This window comes from Aulonocara sp. 'chitande type north' Nkhata Bay, linkage group LG23 (genome assembly GCF_057382095.1).
Source record: "Aulonocara sp. 'chitande type north' Nkhata Bay isolate Kocher_YH1m ecotype deep benthic linkage group LG23, A_spYH_male_GT1.1, whole genome shotgun sequence".
In the NCBI taxonomy this organism is placed as follows: Eukaryota; Metazoa; Chordata; class Actinopteri; order Cichliformes; family Cichlidae; genus Aulonocara; species Aulonocara sp. 'chitande type north' Nkhata Bay.
Genome location: NC_141365.1, coordinates 20467899 through 20487278, shown reverse-complemented (window position 1 = coordinate 20487278; position 19380 = coordinate 20467899). Strand labels below are relative to the sequence as shown.

Here is a 19380-nt window from a genome sequence, read left to right as displayed (position 1 = left end):
ATGTTCAAAATCATAATGTTCCCTCACAAAATCACAAATTCCTTCCAGATGCAATAAAAATGTTAAACACAATGACCCAATATTTATTTGAATATGAAATTATAAATGTTAAAATAAATTAAAATTAGAGTTCACCTTGATTGGTTTCATTTTGTAAAGGACATATTTAGCAGATGCATTTGTGAACTCTCACCAATGTGTTTGTCATTCAACAACAATTAGTTCTATGACCTAAAATATTATTTAATATGTTCTCCATGATTCGAAGCAGATAAAACTATGAAAGCAAACTCCAGTTTTAAGCTCTGTCCTCTTTCAGACATTGCAAATCAAATGTTTCTTTATACAGATAGTGTGGTTTTCTTATTAAAGGAAACAGAATAAAAACTGTCTAACTAAAGGAACCAAACTATCAGGAACCCGTGGATGTTGTTTTCTGGACTCAGTCTTAAAAACGATATCATCTTTACACCAGCTTTATTTGGACTGTGTGGGGTTTTTTACACATGCACATATATATCCTGCAGTGTCTGCATATCTATATATCAGTTATGTAAATTATGTGTCATTGTGTGTTCCATGTGAGATTGTTTAAAGCCTCTGAACAATGTCATGATATCAGTGCAGCTGTTAGCGCTGCGACCCCATAGCAGCGTCCTTTAGCTTTTAAAACTAACATGGATCGCTTTTCAACTTTTTAACTGAATCTCTTTCAAACAGCTTAAAGTCTGTCAAATTGTTTTAGTTTTTATAAATTTTCCTTTTATTTGAATTACCCTGAATACTGTATTTACTTTTTCTACTAAACATTCTGTATTAATTTCATCAATCGTACTTCTATTTTTTTGCTAACTTTTGAAAATGACTAAAACTGAAGTATTCTGGTAGTTAAGGGGACAGATGGTCCTAAGAGTCAAGACTACACTACAACGAATTCAAACACCTGACTTTGTTAAAGCTGCGCAGTAAAAATAAATATACTTTAAACAAGCAGCAGAAAACACCAAATGTTGATGAAATATTTCTTGATGCTGACATCTAATTTTCCACCAGCATACATGAGCTAAATACTGAAAGCCCTGATTCCAAACTTATCATTGTTTCATTTAATGTGTTTAGGTGGAGCAAGTAAAAACATGATCAAGTGGAAGTGAAATAAAAACATGTGAGGTGAAGCGCTGGTGTTTGTTTCGAGAAGAACAATAAGTTGTTTGTTTCAGCGGTTTCCAAGTCTGTCTCTGTGTGGTTTGTCTTCTCATACGAGCAGGATGTACGAGACTCAGCGCTGAACTGTTCTCATGCGATCACTTCATAAACTTTAAATTCCTATAATACTGTTTAACTGTGATTTCTTCCATATTCTATGCATGAATGGTGCTATTTGCACCAAAAATCTCTCACATATACTTTTAAGTTGTGTTCGTCATTACTGACCACTAAAGTCGAACCTGCATTCATGTGAATAAGCACGTGACCTCGTCTTGAATGTAACACTAGTGTAGCTCAGATTAACCTTAATGCTGGTTTGTACAGCTAACCTAAAATTCATCCTAATGACTGATTTTAATAAACACCAGCTTAGATGTTGTAGGACCAACATTATTAAAGACAAGTTTGTGTTCCCTGTATTGGTTTTGTAGGATGCAGCTGACCTCACTTCTAATGTTTGGTGAAAAAAACAAAACAAAACCTAAACAAACAAAACTTTATTCGATTTCATCATTATAGCACACGGAGTCACTGCAGTGAAGGGGTCTGAATACTTTCTGGAATTATTGTGCAACTGTGGCTGTTGCTGTAACTGTCACTGTGACATTAAAGTGAAAACCCCCAACTCGCACAGAAACCCACACAGCCCAGCTGCTGCACAAAGGGAAGCTCTGATTGGCTGTTGACTTTCTTTTCTGTCCTAATAACCGCTGAGAACAGATCCATATCTGCTGCTGCACCCCTCTATCTCATTCTTTTCCACTGAGCGCTCCACCCACTCAGAGCTGAACTGACCCCGTCTGACCCACCTGCTACATCATTTACTTTTTATTATTCTTTTGCTCTTTGTTAATGACTGACAAGGTTTTGCTACATTAAATAAATCGATGGCACAAAGCTTGTATTGAATCAGCTGTTTTGGACAATTTCAAGGTTGATTTAAAAACCTTTAGAACTTTTAATCCAACCATCAGAGCAACGTGTTAGCAGCTTCAAATTAAGAAGCAACACAGATCCTTACAGTTACTTTTTCTTAATGAAATTACACAACAAAAAATATTCAATTACAATTAATTTTATGCGTGTGTGTATGTGTGTGTCTGTGCATGGTAGTGAACCTAAAATATGTAATCAAAAAACCCTGAATTATACACGAGACGTTATCTATCCAAATAACTGAGCTTTAAAACTTCTAACTCTATATCTTTGTACTTTATATTTTTGAGCATGGAAACTAATCGAAAATCTTGTAGTCCAGACAGCAGGTGCTGCTTCTGGGCCAAGTTTAAATTTATTTCTGGATGACTTATAAGCATGAGTAAACCTCTCCCAGTGTCCTGTGCACTGTCTGCAGCGTGATTGTATGTTGCAAAAGAGTCTTTACTTCCCTCCAGTGGTCACACTGAGTCACAACGAAACTTGTGTGTCTCACAAGATTATTGATTATTAAACGGGTCATTCATCTCAAATCAACACTGGTCTTCTACTCAACCATCTCAAATTTACATCAAAATGTTGTGACACAAAGTTTGAACATGTATAATGGTTGCTGACAAATTTTAGATTCATAAATCCAATTAGTTTCAGGATATAGGACTTGGCGGAGGACTTTTTAAAGAAAGGTTCCTTTCAGGTCTTTTTTTTTTTTTGCACACTGAAATCTGAGGCAATGTTTAAACATCGATATCTCAAAGGCTGTTTAAAATAAAAAGTTCTATACTTATCAGACTCTTCTAGGACAAAAGGGCTCAAAATGGTAGGAGTAGGTCTTGAAAACATTAAGTACACACAAATATGGGATTTTAAAGGACTACTTGATACGCTAATAGAGAGACATGTGATGCATTTGTCTGAAATACACAATTACAGATGCTGATGGTTGATGGCAAAAATGACTAGTGAAAATTTCAGGCTTGTCATTTAAACCATGTTTTCTTAGATATTCATGTGAAAAAAATGGTTTGAAAGTGAGTTGGAACATTTTTTTAAAGTATTTGTTATATGAAGCTAAAAATTCACAACATTTAGTATATGTGTTGAAACTTTGTAACATAAAATATTTATGTTAATTAGAGGCGATCGTGGCTCAAGCGTTTGCGGTTAGATATGGGCAGACTCACCTTTTCACACAGAAGCAAGTTAGTGAATTGTGGAAAGGTGAGAAAGGTTTAGATTAAATGGTAAATGGCCTGTATTTATATAGCGCTTTACTAGTCCCTAAGGACCCCAAAGCGCTTTACATATCCAGTCATCCACCCATTCACACACTGGTGATGGCAAGCTACATTGTAGCCACAGCCACCCTGGGGCGCACTGACAGAGGCGAGGCTGCCGGACACTGGCGCCACCGGGCCCTCTGACCACCACCAGTAGGCAACGGGTGAAGTGTCTTGCCCAAGGACACAACGACCGAGACTGTCCGAGCCGGGGCTCGAACCGGCAACCTTCCGATTACAAGGCGACCTCCCAACTCTTGAGCCACGATTAAATCAGCTATTTCGTCTCCCCCCTTTTTTATTACATATATTACAGTTATATTATCAGTCTTTGCGTAGTATGATTTAGTACCATAATGAACACATACCTGTGGCATTAGCTGGTTGATCCTGCAGCAGAATTTGGGGAAATGGTTGTCCTGTTGAAAACCAATAATGGATTCATTTTCATTATTGTTTAAAACAAGAGGTACAGCCTTTATATTTCCTCTAAATAGCAGACCTTCATTCCTTTTGATCTTCTTTAAAATCTTCTTTGTCACCGCTGCAGTCTTTGTATCGTACATCTGCACCATCAGGTCCACTGTGTCCAGTCTGTCTGCGTTCTCCAGTCGACTCTTTTTGATTGGCTTGAAGCCATCCCTTGACTCAGTAACATTTTGCAGACACCACTTGAAGTTTTTCAGCTCCTCAGTTCCCAAAGTCTCCAGAGTTTCCCACAGCCATTCCTTTAAAAGCCCGTCTGTCTTTTTTATCTGATAAAGTAAGAGAACGTTTTTGATAATTCGTACACTAAACAATGAACAAGAAAGAGTCGTTTTATAAAATCTCACCAACATCTGAGTTATTAACAGAAAAAAAAACAAATAGACTGGTCAAACAACAGATAATATAGGCTTTTAAACCATAAAAATCAACATTTTTGTGCGACTAACATCAAATTTAATCAAATTTTAATTTTTGTAATTTTGCAGTAACCTTGAATCTTGTCATTTTAGACAGTCTTTCTTAAAAAAGGACAGTCTAATTGTTAGGTCAGTGTTCTGCTTAGAGGTCTGTGATGGCCAAACCCGTGGCCACACTCTAAAGTCGATAACTTTTGTATTTTCATTCTTCATTTGAACATAGTAATACATTTTAGTTGCCAATAACTTTATTGATTGGTTTGGATACATTTGTTCTATTTGTAAGCGTGCACATTTAGTTTACTTATGTATTCATACTACTTCATTTCTTTGCTTTCTGACTAACCTTTGTCTTTTTATTTCTTACCTGCCATCATCCCTGGGAGTTGCTGGACAAAAGATGGTAGCCAGGGTTTGAAATCATTAGATGCAAAGGAAGATAATTGGACCACACCACCACTTCCTGCTGAAGGGGGGAATGTGTGTTTTCTTTACTTTAAAAACAAAGTATTTGTATTTAATTAAATATTTGAGTTTAGGGTTTAATGGGGTTTTTTGATTTTCTTCTTTGGTGTTTAGTTTATTAACAAACCAGATTGTACTGCATCGTTTGTGATTTATGATTGTGTTTGTTTGTTACCCCCTCATGTGTCACAATGGTCTGATCAGCCATTATATATACCCTTGTATGTCATTTCATGTTTAGGTCAATTGTGTTTGTATGTAGCAGTCATTTGGTTTGTTAAGTTTGCAGTCGTTGCCTGAGTTCAGTTCAGTTTTGTTTCTTTGGCCTCTTTTATGAGCTCAACATTTATTAGTCTTGTAAATATAATTTTTGGGGGTTAAATAAATGGAAACTATATTTTTCTAATAATTCCTGGGACTCCTCCTCCTGTTTTTCAACTCGGTCCAGCACAAGGTCCAAGTGACCTGAGTTTACTCTTTGCTGCTTGGTCTTCATCATCCTGCCTGTGACACAGTTTTGAGTGTGAATAGTACCTCTGTACCTCACCTCTGAGCTTTGGTCTGGCTCTCATGTTCCCCACACAGAGTGATTTTAGAGGGAGGGACTCCCTCCTCTCTGTCCTCACACTGATCCATGCTGCTGAATTCACATCAGCTCACACACACTTTCTACCTTCACCTGCAGAGGAAACAAAGTAAGCAGAGCAAGCGCTTAATTCATCATTTATACATATTACACCTCAATATGTCATTTATAAATATACAATTTACAGCTATCACTGCATGTGATAATCATAACAATATTCAGAATAACATCATTTTGAAGTTCGCGGACGACACTGCAGTGATCGGTTGCATCACTGGAGGAGACGAGGCGGCTTACAGGAGAGAGGTGGCCGGTCTGGTGTCATGGTGTAAGGACACCCTCAACACTGACAAGACAAAGAAGATGATAGTGGACATGAGGAAGAAGAGGAGACCTCACCCACCGCTGTCTATCCGGGGCCTTGAAGTGGAGAGGGTGAGCAGCTTCAGGTGCCTGGGCGTCTACATCACCGAGGACCTCACCTGGTCACTGAACACCACACAGCTGGTCAAGAAGGCTCAGCAGCGGCTGTATTTCCTGAGGAGGCTGAGGAAATTTGGTATGTCGGCCAAGATCCTCAGCAGCTTCTACAGCTGCACTGTGGAGAGCACACTGACCAGCTGCATCACTGCATGGTACGGCAGCACTACTGCTATGGACCGCAAACGCCTGCAGAGAGTGATAACAACTGTGGAGAAGATCACCAGGACACCGCTGCCCTCTCTGCAGAGCATCTACCATCATCGAGTCCAGAGGAGAGCTGCCTCCATCCTCAAAGACCCCACACACCCCCAACACAGACCGTTCACACTTCTGCCTTCAGGGCGGAGGTTCAGAAGTTTGAAATCCAGAATATCGAGACTCAACAACTCCTTCTTGCCCACTGCCATCAGACTCTTGAACAGCTGACCCATTTTGAACAGTAATAATACATTTATTTTGCACATCAGGTCATCTTACACATTAAGCTATAGCTCTTTTACACACATTTCTGTTTCAGATCTCCATATTTTGTCTCCTTTACTGTCTACATTTATTTATTTGTACTATTTGTATTTACATGTTCTGTTTCTATTGTATATATTAATCGGCATCTGTGGGTGGACAGCAAAGAAAGAATTTCATTGCACAGAGAAATGCCTTTTCTCTTGTGACACATGACAATAAACACTTTGAATTTCTTGAATAATACATCTGTTTTAAATTACTACTATTATTATATGACATCACTATAAAGTGCTACTGAAGATGTGAGCTCTCAGATGAGCAGTGAGGCCCACACACTGACACAGCAGAAAACTGTAGTAAATGCAATGAAATAAAATGACTCTGTGTTGCTGTGAAAAACAGAAGCGACATTTACAGTAAAAACCGAGAAGAAAAGCTTTAATGATGAGGATGTGAAATCCTTTAAAAAGTGATGCTTCCTGTTTGCATTTACTCTCACTAAAAGGGAAGTCCACCAGCGTACAACTGACATCTGTACTGAATACAGCTGCGGGATTCAGGACAGATGCACAGATTATGATCATTATATTAATTAATATATTATATGGAATATTAATATATTAATTAATATATTAATTAATTAATAATTAGTAGTATTATAAGTACAGATTACAGATGCTCAAGGGTCCTGTGACCAAAAGAGGTTCTCCAAATTTACTGACAATAATGTAGCTTTGTAAGATTGTGAATATGTCCTTTTTTTATTTTTAGCTGAGTACCACAGGAGGGTGGAGCAGAGTAGAAATGAATGCTGTGTTTGATTTACAACCTGTGTCCTCATAAATGGAAAAGTCCCCTCATGGTTTGCGTTGAAGGAGTGTGTTACAATACGCCTAAAGGAATATTTAGACTCTTTGCTGAAGTTACCAAAAAGGAAGGAATAAAATGAGATATTTGTCCTGAATCACCATGTATTAGTTGGCTTATATTTTAAAATTTGCAGAAATACGAAATAACCAAAGGTACATGAACATCATATATTCATTATTGAATGAACCATCCGTTTTCTGCCTCATAATCCAAGAGAAATGCTCAGACTTCCCTCTTCCAGCCACCTGCCTCAGCTATTCTTTGTACACAAAGACGTTCCCAAACAAAGCCTGCCTTTGTAGCACTTATCAGGGCTGGAACATTCAAGGTCCATCATTAGAGCTACTCCTCCAAACACCAAGAATCAAACACAGCAGTCGACCTGCAAAAATAAGAACTACCACCACCTTCATCTAGGGTGTCACCACAGGTTCATCACTGTGGTGTATTATTTAATAAACCAAGGCCAAAATCACAGCCTGAAGCTATCTTAATTTAAAAAAAAAAAAGAAAAAAAAAAAGAATGTTTTGCTTCATGTCATTTATTTTTAAACCAAGATGTTGTTGACTGATGTTGATTGAGTCGATCAGAAACACAACCTTTCCTGACTCCAGGAGTTCATCCATTGATCCAGAGGGACGCTAAAGGATCTTCACTAATAGAGAGGTCACAGATTCATGGAGTTTTGGCTCTACTCTCCTCATCCCATCTCTAAGACGGAGGTCAGCCACCCTTCAGATGAAGCTCGTTCTGACACACTGTGCTCACCTTCATCAGAATAGAGCACTACAGCAGCTTCATCACTGCAGGCGCTGATTACGTTTATTTAAAGCCTTTTGTTGTCCACATTTTTCCTCTGCCACTTATCTATATCACCATGTTACACCCCGACATGATGCAGATAGTTTCAGAGAAACAAAAAAAAAAAAAAAAAAAGACAAAAGAGTAAAAAAAAGTTCGTTTTTAATTATTGTAGAACAATTTGTGTTTAAACGGGACTTTATTATTCAATCATTCCATTAACTGAATGAATCAGTTAATGAATCAGCTGTTTCACAAACCAATCATAAACAATAACAGGGAATACCTCAAAGACACATTTTTAAATCTCTTTCAATTTAATTATCTGAACTTGGCTTCAGTGGGACTGACATCTGATTGTTAACTCTTTATTTAGTAAAACACACACACACAAAACAAATTCACATGGTAAGTGTAAAATATAAATTACTGCATAAACATTTCTCATTGATAATTAAACATTTCCATCGTCACAGTGGATTCAGTGGCTCCTCCTTGTGGCAGGAAACTGTTACTGCAGAACAAAAACACTGAGAAACGTTTCGTTTTATTGTTGGGTTTTTATTGAGCTTCAGCAATGAACCTGCAAACGTCAGATGTAACAAACACACCAGAACTGCTGAGGAAGTCTGAAGTCATCAACACCTTCCTTAACATAACACTCAGAGTCAAAACAAAGGTTTGAATCCAGTTTAAATAAACTGCATTAAAAACAACCAGAAACAGGGAAGAAAAGAAGAAAAAAAAAAGCTACCAGTTTTTCCTAAATTTCCCACAATGCCTCTGGGTTGCTTTCCACACTTCACACCATGGTCTGCTACAATGAAAAGGACCAGGGTCACATGACTGCTGTGATTACCTTCAGACATCACAGGTACCCTGAGCAGAGACCCTCACCATTCAGACTGTAACAGCGCGGCGATACACAAACACACGGCACATCAGAGCTGATCGATTAACTGATTGGGTGACTGACAGACAGTTTATGTGCGGTCGCAGCTTCTTTGATGTTTTCTACAAGAGAAACACTGTAGCGCCACCTGTGGTCACACCAGAGCAAGCAGTAGTTACACTTAAATGATCCTGGTCACATGACCACGATGCTATTGGTTGATTAAGTTGGTATAAGGGAAAAGATCCTGGACTTTGGTTCAGTCTGTCCTGACTTAAAACTGTATGATAAACAGGCTTAAACTTGAGCTGAAGCAAAGAAACTAAAAACACTGGATGTTTCCAAGGCTTTGAAACCCTGACAAATACCTCCATGACACAACAACTAAGCCAAGGAACAAAACAAATTATGAAAATAAAACACTGAACACAACTGATTGATCTTCATCGAATGACTGACAGGCAGAATAATTCATATTAAAACTTAACACAAACTAATCTGAAAATGACTTAAAGCCAACAAGTTGGCTGAACGTTGTAGTGCCTAGAGTCTTTGTGTAATTAAACAGACAGTTAACCCCACATGTTGATGAAGAAGACTAAACCACTGATCTGTTATCATCCTTATCGCTGAAAAGAGAAAAAAAAAATGAAACAAATAAATGATACAAACGAAAGAGGATCCTCGTTCGTTCCCTGACCCTAACATTTTGTTAAGATCTCTACTATGACACTGCAACAATTAAACCAGATAATAAATAAACCTGAAATGTTGACAGATAAAATCTGAGGTATGAAAGTTGGGAGTAAATCTTTGACTATGGAAGCAAAACAACTTTGACGCATTGGCTTGTGCAAGAAAACTCAAACTGTGGTTTGAGGACTGAACCCTGAAAATCAAGCGAGTAGTATCGTTTGCAGAGCTGAACTGTTGCTCAGTCCACTAATCGGTTAATCAGCTCTTTGTGCTACCTGGGAAGACTCACACACATCTGCGTTGCAGCTTTTTGATCTCTCGTCACTTCATAAACATAAAATATGCCGGTAAACAAGATGAAGCTTAAAGGGAGCTTCGGGATGTTTTGACCCATCTGCATCGGAAACAATATATATAAATATATAAAACACAGCAGATCTTTAATAACAGTATTATATAGTAAATGATAGAAGACGCAGACAATAAATCTGACATTTTACTGACTATTCTCAGCACCGATTGTAATAAAGTCATGTTTTTGTTGGATTGTAAATGGTAAATGGCCTGTATTTGTATAGCGCTTTACTAGTCCCTAAGGGCCCCAAAGCACTTTACACATCCAGTCATCCCCATTCACACACACTTGTGTGGATTGTGTTGGATGTTTTGCTGTTTTTAGTAAACATTACTTTTACATTTTGGTTTTTTTAATCAATAATAAATAACAGCTTAGTTGTAAGTGCTTATTTTCCTTCAACAGTAATTTCTTCAAATAAAAACAGAGAAAAACAAACTGCATAATGTACAATGACCTCCTTTAGAAGCTGCTAATCTTCTGCAGAGATCCATGCCATCAGATTTAGTAAGTCTTAAATTTGCTGGAGCTCCTCCATTGTTAATAAATAATAATAACAACAATAATAACGATTATTAATAATACTACTAACAATAATAATAATCATAACTGTGACAGCTCCATGTAGTGGCCGATTGTTCTCACATGTTTCACACATCTGATACTTTAAAGATTCATTTGATGTTGAATGTCTTTGGATCAAACTAATGCTTTTTACGTCAGTGATACACAGACACACATGCAAGGAGAATCACTGAAATGAACACAACCTAAAAAACAAAAACCTTCACAATCCCGGTCTGTGGCAAACATCAGTCTCTATATGGTGTCACTGTGAAACATCCAGGTAGATTAAAGCCTGTTAAATCTGCCTGACAGTGTGACTTCCTGTTTTATTCATAGATGATAGGGAGCACTTCCCTCCTGGCGATCGACAAAGAACGTAAACAATGTAAATCAGCTTTATAAAGGTGTTTTCTGTGGAAGAATTCCAATTTGATCAATATGACTAATATCGGCCCATCACAGAAGTATCTGAGTACAATTATAATGAAACACACACTGAAACTTTAGACGTTAAAGGTCCGGCAGCAATCTCGGAAAGTCGAACAACTGTATTTTTCTGTTTATGACAGTAATCTGGGTCGTATCAATGTTGTTCGGATACTTTTCTTCTTCTTCTGCTGTAATGTCCTTTTTTGGTCTCGGGCATCAAAAGAGCTTCAATAGGGGTAAATAATGACTGGTTTTAAAACCTCGTCAGCTCTCCATATAACTTATTTTTGATTTATTTAAATGGTGGCGCTCAAAGGTCAAATGCACTGCAACATAAGAAAACATCAACAAATGGAACAAGTGCACAAAACAGAAAGGAAATTGAAAAAAACATTACTAAAAAATAACTTTTTGTGAGGTTTTGTTTTGTTTTTCTTTTATTGTACTTGGTGTGTTTTTGGAGTACTTTTCTACTTGCAGCTGTTTGACCTTTCAGGGCCACACTCAGTTTTGAAATCATTGAATTTGGAGGCTGACCTGACTCAGCGGATGGATATCAGCCAGGAGACTGGTTCATCAGTTTTTCAGGCATTAACCAATATTGGCCAGTATGGATACTTACACATTTTGGAGGTTATTTCTTTGTTTTCCAGTAACACAGCATGAAGTTAGCACTGAAAAGCAATGAAAACACCATCTGACTCCAATCAGATCTAAACAGGACTACACCGATATCTCTGGTGTCATGACACAGCGTGTCCAGCAGGGCAGATGACTTGATTAGCAAGACTAAGCTAAACGACTATCTTCATGACTGTCAACATACATTGAATAACATGACAGCCTGTCTTTGGGAGACTGTTTATAAATGGATCAATTTAACGTTGATGTCATGAACATCAGTGCAGCGAGTTCATTCATGTTTGTTTTGGAGGGCTGAAAACAGGTGGAGGTGGATGCAGCGGGTGAGTCGGAGTGTAACGGTCGCAGGTGGTTTCGAGCTGAGGTTTAGGTTTAACATTTTTCTGTCACCTGATTGGAGGATGAGTTACATCAGCACACTGAACAGTCTAATAAGAAATGCCTCGAGGCAGAAGAGGAATTTTTCAGTCGTCTGAGCTGAAGGATGAAACGTTAAGACGATAGCTGTATATAATGACGATAGATGTATGGATGTCAATAATTCAAAGCAGCTCCATTATACATTTACCAGATTTAGAGCAAATATGGAAAAGAAGGGTTTTACTTTATACGACAGTGTGAAATGTTATTTTTAAGGTATAATCTAGTTTTTGATTAAAGCTAAACCCAACTTTAACTCAAGTCTGTGCCTACTTTCAAGAGAAGAAAAGCACAAACAGAGCAGGACAGAGGAGAGTCAGGTGCTGCAGGGAGGAGGAGGTAACCGCTGCACCCCGAGGCAAAGCAGTCACAGGAGGCGAAGGACGTGGAGTCGTTATTTTAACGGCGGGCTTCTCTGCAACACAAAACAGATAAACATCAGTTTAATCAGAGCTGAACGTGCAAAAAACACTTTTTGCTTTTCTTCTGTTTGCCTAAAAATAAAGATGCTTTCTGTTACTTTTTTTAAATTTTAAAGTGCAACTTCTTAAGTATAGCATTTGTAAGTTTGCTGGGAAGCAGCGCTATCTTTGCTTTATGCTGTCAAATCAGCCCAAAGTCAAATCCGCACAAGGCACACCTTAGTGCAGGGCTGCCCAATCCCAGTCCTCGAGAGCTACCGTCCTGCAGCTTTTAGATGCATCCCTACTCCAACACAGCTGAATCAAATGGTTTGATTACCTCTTCAGCATGCCATCGTGTTTGGCAAAGGCCTGATAACAAGCCATTCATTTGATTCAGCTGTGTTGGAGTAGGGATGCATCTAAAAGCTGCAGGATAGTAGCTCTCGAGGACTGGGATTGGGCAGCCCTGCCTTAGTGGTTCAGTAAATTAGCTGTTCATTTTAGTCAGTGTTTGAGCTCTAAAAGGTCTGTTTCCTCTTTTATCCACTCAGTTTTAACACTACTGCAGCTTTGTAGGTGATGTAATGGTAAATGGCCTGTATTTGTATATCGCTTTAATTTGTCCCTATGGACCCCAAAGCACTTTACACTACATTCAGTCATCCACCCATTCACACACACATTCACACACTGGTGATGGCAAGCTACATGTATGCTGTATGCTGCTTCTAAAAACACGCCTGACAGTGGAATACTAAAATATTGTGGGAAGATCAGAAACGAACAAAAAAAAGGAAAAAAAAAAAGCTAATAAAATTATTATCTTCCTCTTGTAGTGCTGCTTTGGATTTTAGATTCAGATTTAAGTTTTTGTTTTTACTTTTTTTAATATGAAAAGTGAACAATATTTAAAAGGCAAACACAACACTGGAACTCTTTAAAGATTCAAATGTGTTCACAGGTGTAGGTGCAGTCCAGCAGGTGGCAGTGTTGCAGCACAGAGCCACTGATGGGGCTGCTTAATAGTCTGATAACCAAACTCATGTTCACCTGCAGGACACGGAGGATATTTTTAAAAAGCCTCTTAAATTGGGGAAAATCTGAATGGAGTCTGGTGCTGTCTGAGTTCAAGTTTCACCTGATATTGACCTGCTGCACGAGCCACAAGCAGTTGAAAAAGTTTTTATCCCCATACCTGAGCTCACACTCACTGATCAGGGTTCATGCTGTTTATCTGTGACACATATAGGGCCACATGGACGCAGCAGATACATAACGAGCCACCAACTCCAGCTTTGACTCGATCTGATATTGTTGCGTTGTTGTTGTTTCTGCAGCAATAAAACTAATGGTGTCCAGCTTCAACACTTGCAAGACACAAATCACATTGTAGTGATGTCATAGTTTTATAATGTGGAAAGAGTCAGGCACCACAACAACAGGATAATAAGAGTTGCACGCTAGATTTGCAGCACGTGTATTTGTTCAGAGAGAGAATGGATTAATAAAGAGGATTTTTGTGCAGCAGTCAGCTCTTTGTGAGCTCGAGACTTCATCGACACTTACTGTGAACAGTTTCTGCACTGAATTAGATCTAAAGAGGAAACGTGTCCTGATTTCTATTCACAGCAGCATGATCATTTTCTGCACTTTTCAAAGACCCCTGAGCTGCTGCTGCACAAACACTGAGGTGTTCCTAATAAGGTGCTCGTGCTGCTGAACTGACCTGTGACTTTCAGAGTTATCTTGGTCTGATAGTCCACTTTGGTGATGTGGCAGTCATACGGGCCGGCGTCGTCTGCCCTCAGGCCCTTTATAAGGATGGAGAAGTTTCCAGTCTCGTATTGGTTTGGAAAGCTGAACACGCGACTTTTGAACTTTGGATCCATTTTACCCTCTCTGCCGTTGAAGATGTCCAACACAACATTGTCATCCTTGTCCCTCCAGAAGGCGTTGACCTCCTTGGGCAGCTTTTCAGAGTAGACGCAGGGCAGGAGGACCTCACCCCCGATGAAGCCGGTCCTCACAGACTGGCTGCTGACTGCAGGACGACAGGACAGGTGAGTTACAGATTACCTGTGCACAGCTTCACCACAGCTCTGTGCTTTAGCTCACTGTTTAAGCAACAGACTAAAAAACTTAATGTTCCAGTTTTTCTCTGGATAAACTTCTGTCCTCTGAACCAAATCATCACAAGCCAATTTATGGAATCAGTCTGTTGTTTGGAAAAACCTTAAACACATAAAACACTCACTGGATGTTCTCCTGCTTAGTAAACCCTCATGAATGTCTTTAAATATGCAGAGGACTGTAAATTTTTACTGTGATTAAAATCTGCCAGACGATGATGGGAATACTCAGTAAATGCTGCTGCACTGTGTAATTCATGCTCAGTGCTGTGAGTGAGTTACCTGCAAACATCATGTGACTTTGAGCACAGGGAAAATCTCACAGCAGAGGAAGAACATGAGCAGTATTTTAGCATTAATTAATCTGATTCAGCTGTTAATGTCTGTCCTGAGACTGAGGGGCCGCAAGCTGAAGCCAAGAACAGCTTCCCTCTTTTCCTAACTGTAACTGTAACTCTGTGCACCCGGTCAAATCCTTCTGCTCACCGGACCTGGAGTACCTGATGATTAAGTGCCGGCCATTCTGGCTACCGAGGGAATTTACAGCAGTGATCATTACGGCTGTTTACATTCCCCCACAAGCCGACACTGACAGAGCACTCAGGGAACTGTACAGCGCGATCAGCAGCGAGGAAACCGCACACTCAGAGGCAGCGTTTATCACAGCCGGAGACTTTAATAAGGGAAACCTGAAGAAAGTCTCACCCAAACTCCACCAACACATCCATTTCAACACTCGTGGAGACCGGCTACTTGACCACTGCTACACCTCTTTCCGGGATGCGTACAAAGCCCTCCCCCGCGCCCCATTCGGCCAATCAGATCACTGCTCCATCCTGCTCCTGCCCGCCTACAGGCAGAAGCTGAAACAGGAAGCTCCAACCCGGAGGGCGGTGCACTGTTGGACGGACCAATCGGAATCTACGCTGCGGGACTGTTTTGATCACGCGGACTGGGAAATGTTTCACGTGGCTGCTAGGGACATTGATGAGTACACAGACTCAGTCTGCGGATTTATCAGGAAATGCGTGGAAGATGTCGTCCCATCCAGAACAGTTAAATCCTTCCCAAATCAAAAACCCTGGATTAACGGAGATGTTCGCGCGGCACGGAGCACCGCCTTTGCCTCCGCGAACACATCGGACTACAAACATGCACATTACCAACTCCGGAAGACGATCAAAGCAGCCAAACGTGAGTACAGGGACAGGGTGGAGCAACAGTTTGACAACCCTCGGAGTATGTGGCAGGGACTAAACACGATCACAGACTTTAGAGGGAAAACCAGCACACCGCAGACCACGGCCTCTCTGTGTGAGGATCTAAACGTATTCTACGCTAGATTCGACGCAGCGAACACCATGAGACCGGACAGTGTGCGCACCGCGGATGACGTCAGTGCGCACACTGTGTCTGAGGAGGATGTGCGGAAGTGCTTCAGGAAGGTGAACGCACGCAAAGCTACAGGTCCGGACGGGATTCCCGGCCGCGTCCTCAAGTCATGCGCGGCTCAGCTGGCTGGAGTGTTCACGCACATCTTCAACCTTTCCCTCTCTCTGTCTGTAGTCCCAGCCTGCTTCAAAATGGCCACCGTCGTCCCTGTACCCAAATCCTCCACCATCTCCTCATTGAACGACTGGCGACCTGTAGCCCTGACCCCCATCGTAAGCAAATGCTTCGAGAAGCTGGTCAGGGACTTCATCTGCTCTGCACTACCCGACTCACTGGACCCTCTACAGTTCGCATACCGCCACAACAGGTCCACTGATGATGCCATAGCCCTGACACTACACACTGCCCTGTCACACCTGGAGAAGAGAGACACGTATGTGAGAATGCTGTTTGTAGATTACAGCTCAGCATTCAATACCATCGTTCCCTCGAAGCTGGACAGGAAACTGCAGGATCTAGGACTGAGCAGCTCCCTCTGCAGCTGGATCCTTAGCTTCCTGTCTGACAGACGCCAAGTGGTCAGACTGGGCAGCATCACCTCATCCCCTCATCACACTGAACACTGGTGCTCCACAGGGGTGTGTACTGAGCCCTCTCCTGTACTCACTCTACACCTACGACTGCACAGCCACTAACAACTCCAACATCATTGTGAAGTTTGCGGACGACACTACAGTGGTGGGTCTTATCACCAACTTTGATGAGACGGCTTACAGGGAGGAGGTCAGCGCCCTGACCCACTGGTGTCAAGACAACCATCTCACCCTCAACGTCGCAAAGACAAAGGAGTTGATAGTGGACTTCCGGAGGTGCAGAGAAGTACACACCCCCATCACCATCAACGGCGCTGCTGTGGAGAGAGTGAGCAGCTTCCGGTTCCTTGGAGTACATCTGGCTGAAGATCTTACGTGGTCAGTACACACAAACAAAACAGTGAAGAAGGCGCAGCAGCGACTCTTCTTTCTCAGGAGACTGAAAAGATTCGGCATGAGCCCCCGCATCCTCAGGACCTTCTATCACTGTGCCATTGAGAGCATCCTCACTGGATGCATCACCACCTGGTATGGCAACAGCACCGCCTACAACTGCAAAGCTCTCCAGCGAGTAGTGCGGTGCTCTGAACGGATAATTGGAGGTGAGCTTCCCTCCCTCCAAGATATCTACAGGAAGCGGTGCCTGAGGAAAGCGGGGAGGATCATCAAGGACTCCAGTCACCCCAGCCATAAACTGTTCAGACTGCTTCCATCAGGAAGGAGGTTCTGCAGCATCCGGTCCCGTACCAGCAGACTGAGAGACAGCTTCTTCCACCAGGCCATCAGACTGCTGAACACGTCATAGACACCTCAGCTTCACTACTGGAACTTTAACATTATGCACTCCATACTGTATATAAATGCCACTTGTTTTGCACATGTCTCAACTCTGTATATTTTTATATATTTTATTTTTACTCTATTTAATTTGTAAAAAATGTGTGTATACACACACACACACACACACACACACACACACACACGTAGAAAAACATTTAGTATACACATCCAGAAATGCATATACTATTATATATTGTACATATATTTATTAGTTTCAGATTTAGCCATTCTTGTATTTTGCTTGTTTACGTTATTGTATTTTGCACAACCCTGTTGCTTGTGAAGCTCGCACACAAGAATTTCACTCACATGTGCTGTACCAATGTACCTGCACATGTGATGTGACAATAAAAGTGATTTGATTTAATCAAAGTCCTTCATCAGCTAAATACTTCACTAAATGGCACTGACCTACATGATTACAGACCTCTGCATAAAGGTGAGTCAGGTCTTAGAAATAGTTCATCTTTAAATATCTGCAAATACCAGAGATCAGAATCATGAATGTGAAGGCAGGCTATTACAATAAACTAAACCTGAGGCAGATCAGATCAAACTGAACTTTTTTTCTCTTCATAAACAAAGGAAAATGTATAAAATAATAAAAGTGAATAAAAAAATAAAATAAAGGTTTGGGACTTCAACACTTAACCTGCCAAATGTTAAAGTGGATTTAAACTGTGGTGACTTTAGTGTGTGGAGTTCAAAACGAGGGTGTTCACACAATTAACTTAATAAAAACAAAGATAAGCTGCCAGAAGATCTGTCTGTGTGGAGCTGATTTGTACAGAATCTGACAAATCCTGCTTCTTTTCCACTGGTTGTTACTCTGTAAAGCAGGAACATCAAACTCATTAGGGTGACGTACAGCCCATTTTTATCCGAGGTGGTCCGAACCAGTGAAACTGTCCTGTCTGTCAGTGAAGTTTAACTACACATTTAGCTGAGATGATTTCATTTAGGAAAAAAGTAAGTGTCATTTCAATAATATTCTTCAGTTTTCCTACATGTTAGAAAACATCCTGCTGTAGTAAGTGGGAGACATTTATCAGAGCAACTCGTAAACTGTAAGAAATCAACATGGAAAATTATATAAAATGTTTTAATGGCTGATTGTACAGACTGAAATGAAATGAAAGCCCCTGTTCTGTTAGTTACTTTAGGGTGGTATGAATGGGTTTTATCAGCAAGAAAAACCTGGGAACTTCAGCTCTTTAGGTTTTTTTTTCAAATATAACATTTGTTTTAATGCATGTTTCTTTTCCCACAGAGTCCACTCTGAGATTGCCAGGAATATTCTGGATGAAGCGCAAGCATGCCTCCCCCCCCCCCATTCAGTTTCTCATTGTCAAGCTAAAAAGACTTTCTGGCAGGCAGGCTTATTGCTTATAAGCTGACACACTAGTTGTATAATTCTTTGAACCATAAAAACTAAAAACAAATACATGATAAAAAATAATTGATGTGAGTCCAGCATCCCCAGTTGGTTTACAGGTCAGTTAATCACTAAGTGTAACAGAGATCTGTGGAAAATTTGGGAGTGTTTTTATTTTTATTACCCTGTTTTTTTATCGTTTTTGTTTTTCTACTGTTATTTTGCTGTGATTTTTCTCTTTTTTTATGTATTTGTACTGATTTTTGTCCTCTGTTCTTTCCTGTGATTTTACTTTTCTTTACTGTAGTTTTATGGATTTTATCTTTGTTTTTGTTTGTTCTTTGTTTATTTGGAGGGGCGCCATTCTTTCATGTATTCAGCACAGGCCTGGAGCTGGTGATAAACAAGGGAGAAAACCACACACTCACAGATTATTTTATGATCATTTTACAGCTGAAACTAGAAAATAATTCCAGGCAACCTGCTTACATTATAAAGGTTAATTCATTTGTAATAAATCCAGTCATAAAGACGGTAACAGGATCCTGATTTTCTGCACAGTCTTTAGGGTTTTTTTTCCATAGTACCTACTGGGACAGGCCCAACGTGGCACGACTCTTTTTTTCCATTACAATCGAGTACAAC

The 19380-nt window shown here is 40.2% G+C and overlaps 2 protein-coding genes across 4 annotated transcripts in view; one reads left to right on the top strand and one right to left on the bottom strand.

Moving 5' to 3' along the window:
- Window positions 1–5540: 5540 nt before the first annotated feature.
- On the top strand, window positions 5541–6290 carry LOC147301620 (uncharacterized). Its single transcript, XM_086282439.1, has one exon. It carries the CDS (start codon window positions 5541–5543, stop codon window positions 6288–6290), a length of 750 nt encoding a protein of 249 aa, XP_086138565.1.
- A 2251-nt stretch (window positions 6291–8541) lies between these two features.
- Window positions 8542–19380, bottom strand: part of LOC147301619 (T-cell surface glycoprotein CD4-like) — a 33505-nt gene continuing 22666 nt past the window's right edge. For all 3 annotated transcript variants that reach the window (XM_086282184.1, XM_086282186.1, XM_086282185.1), the window contains 2 exons: window positions 14133–14447; window positions 8542–12417 (listed from right to left, as the gene is read on the bottom strand). In XM_086282184.1, coding sequence (XP_086138310.1) covers window positions 12278–12417; window positions 14133–14447 — 455 coding nt within the window. In that variant the 3' untranslated portion in view covers window positions 8542–12277. The remainder of the gene's footprint in view (window positions 12418–14132; window positions 14448–19380) is intronic.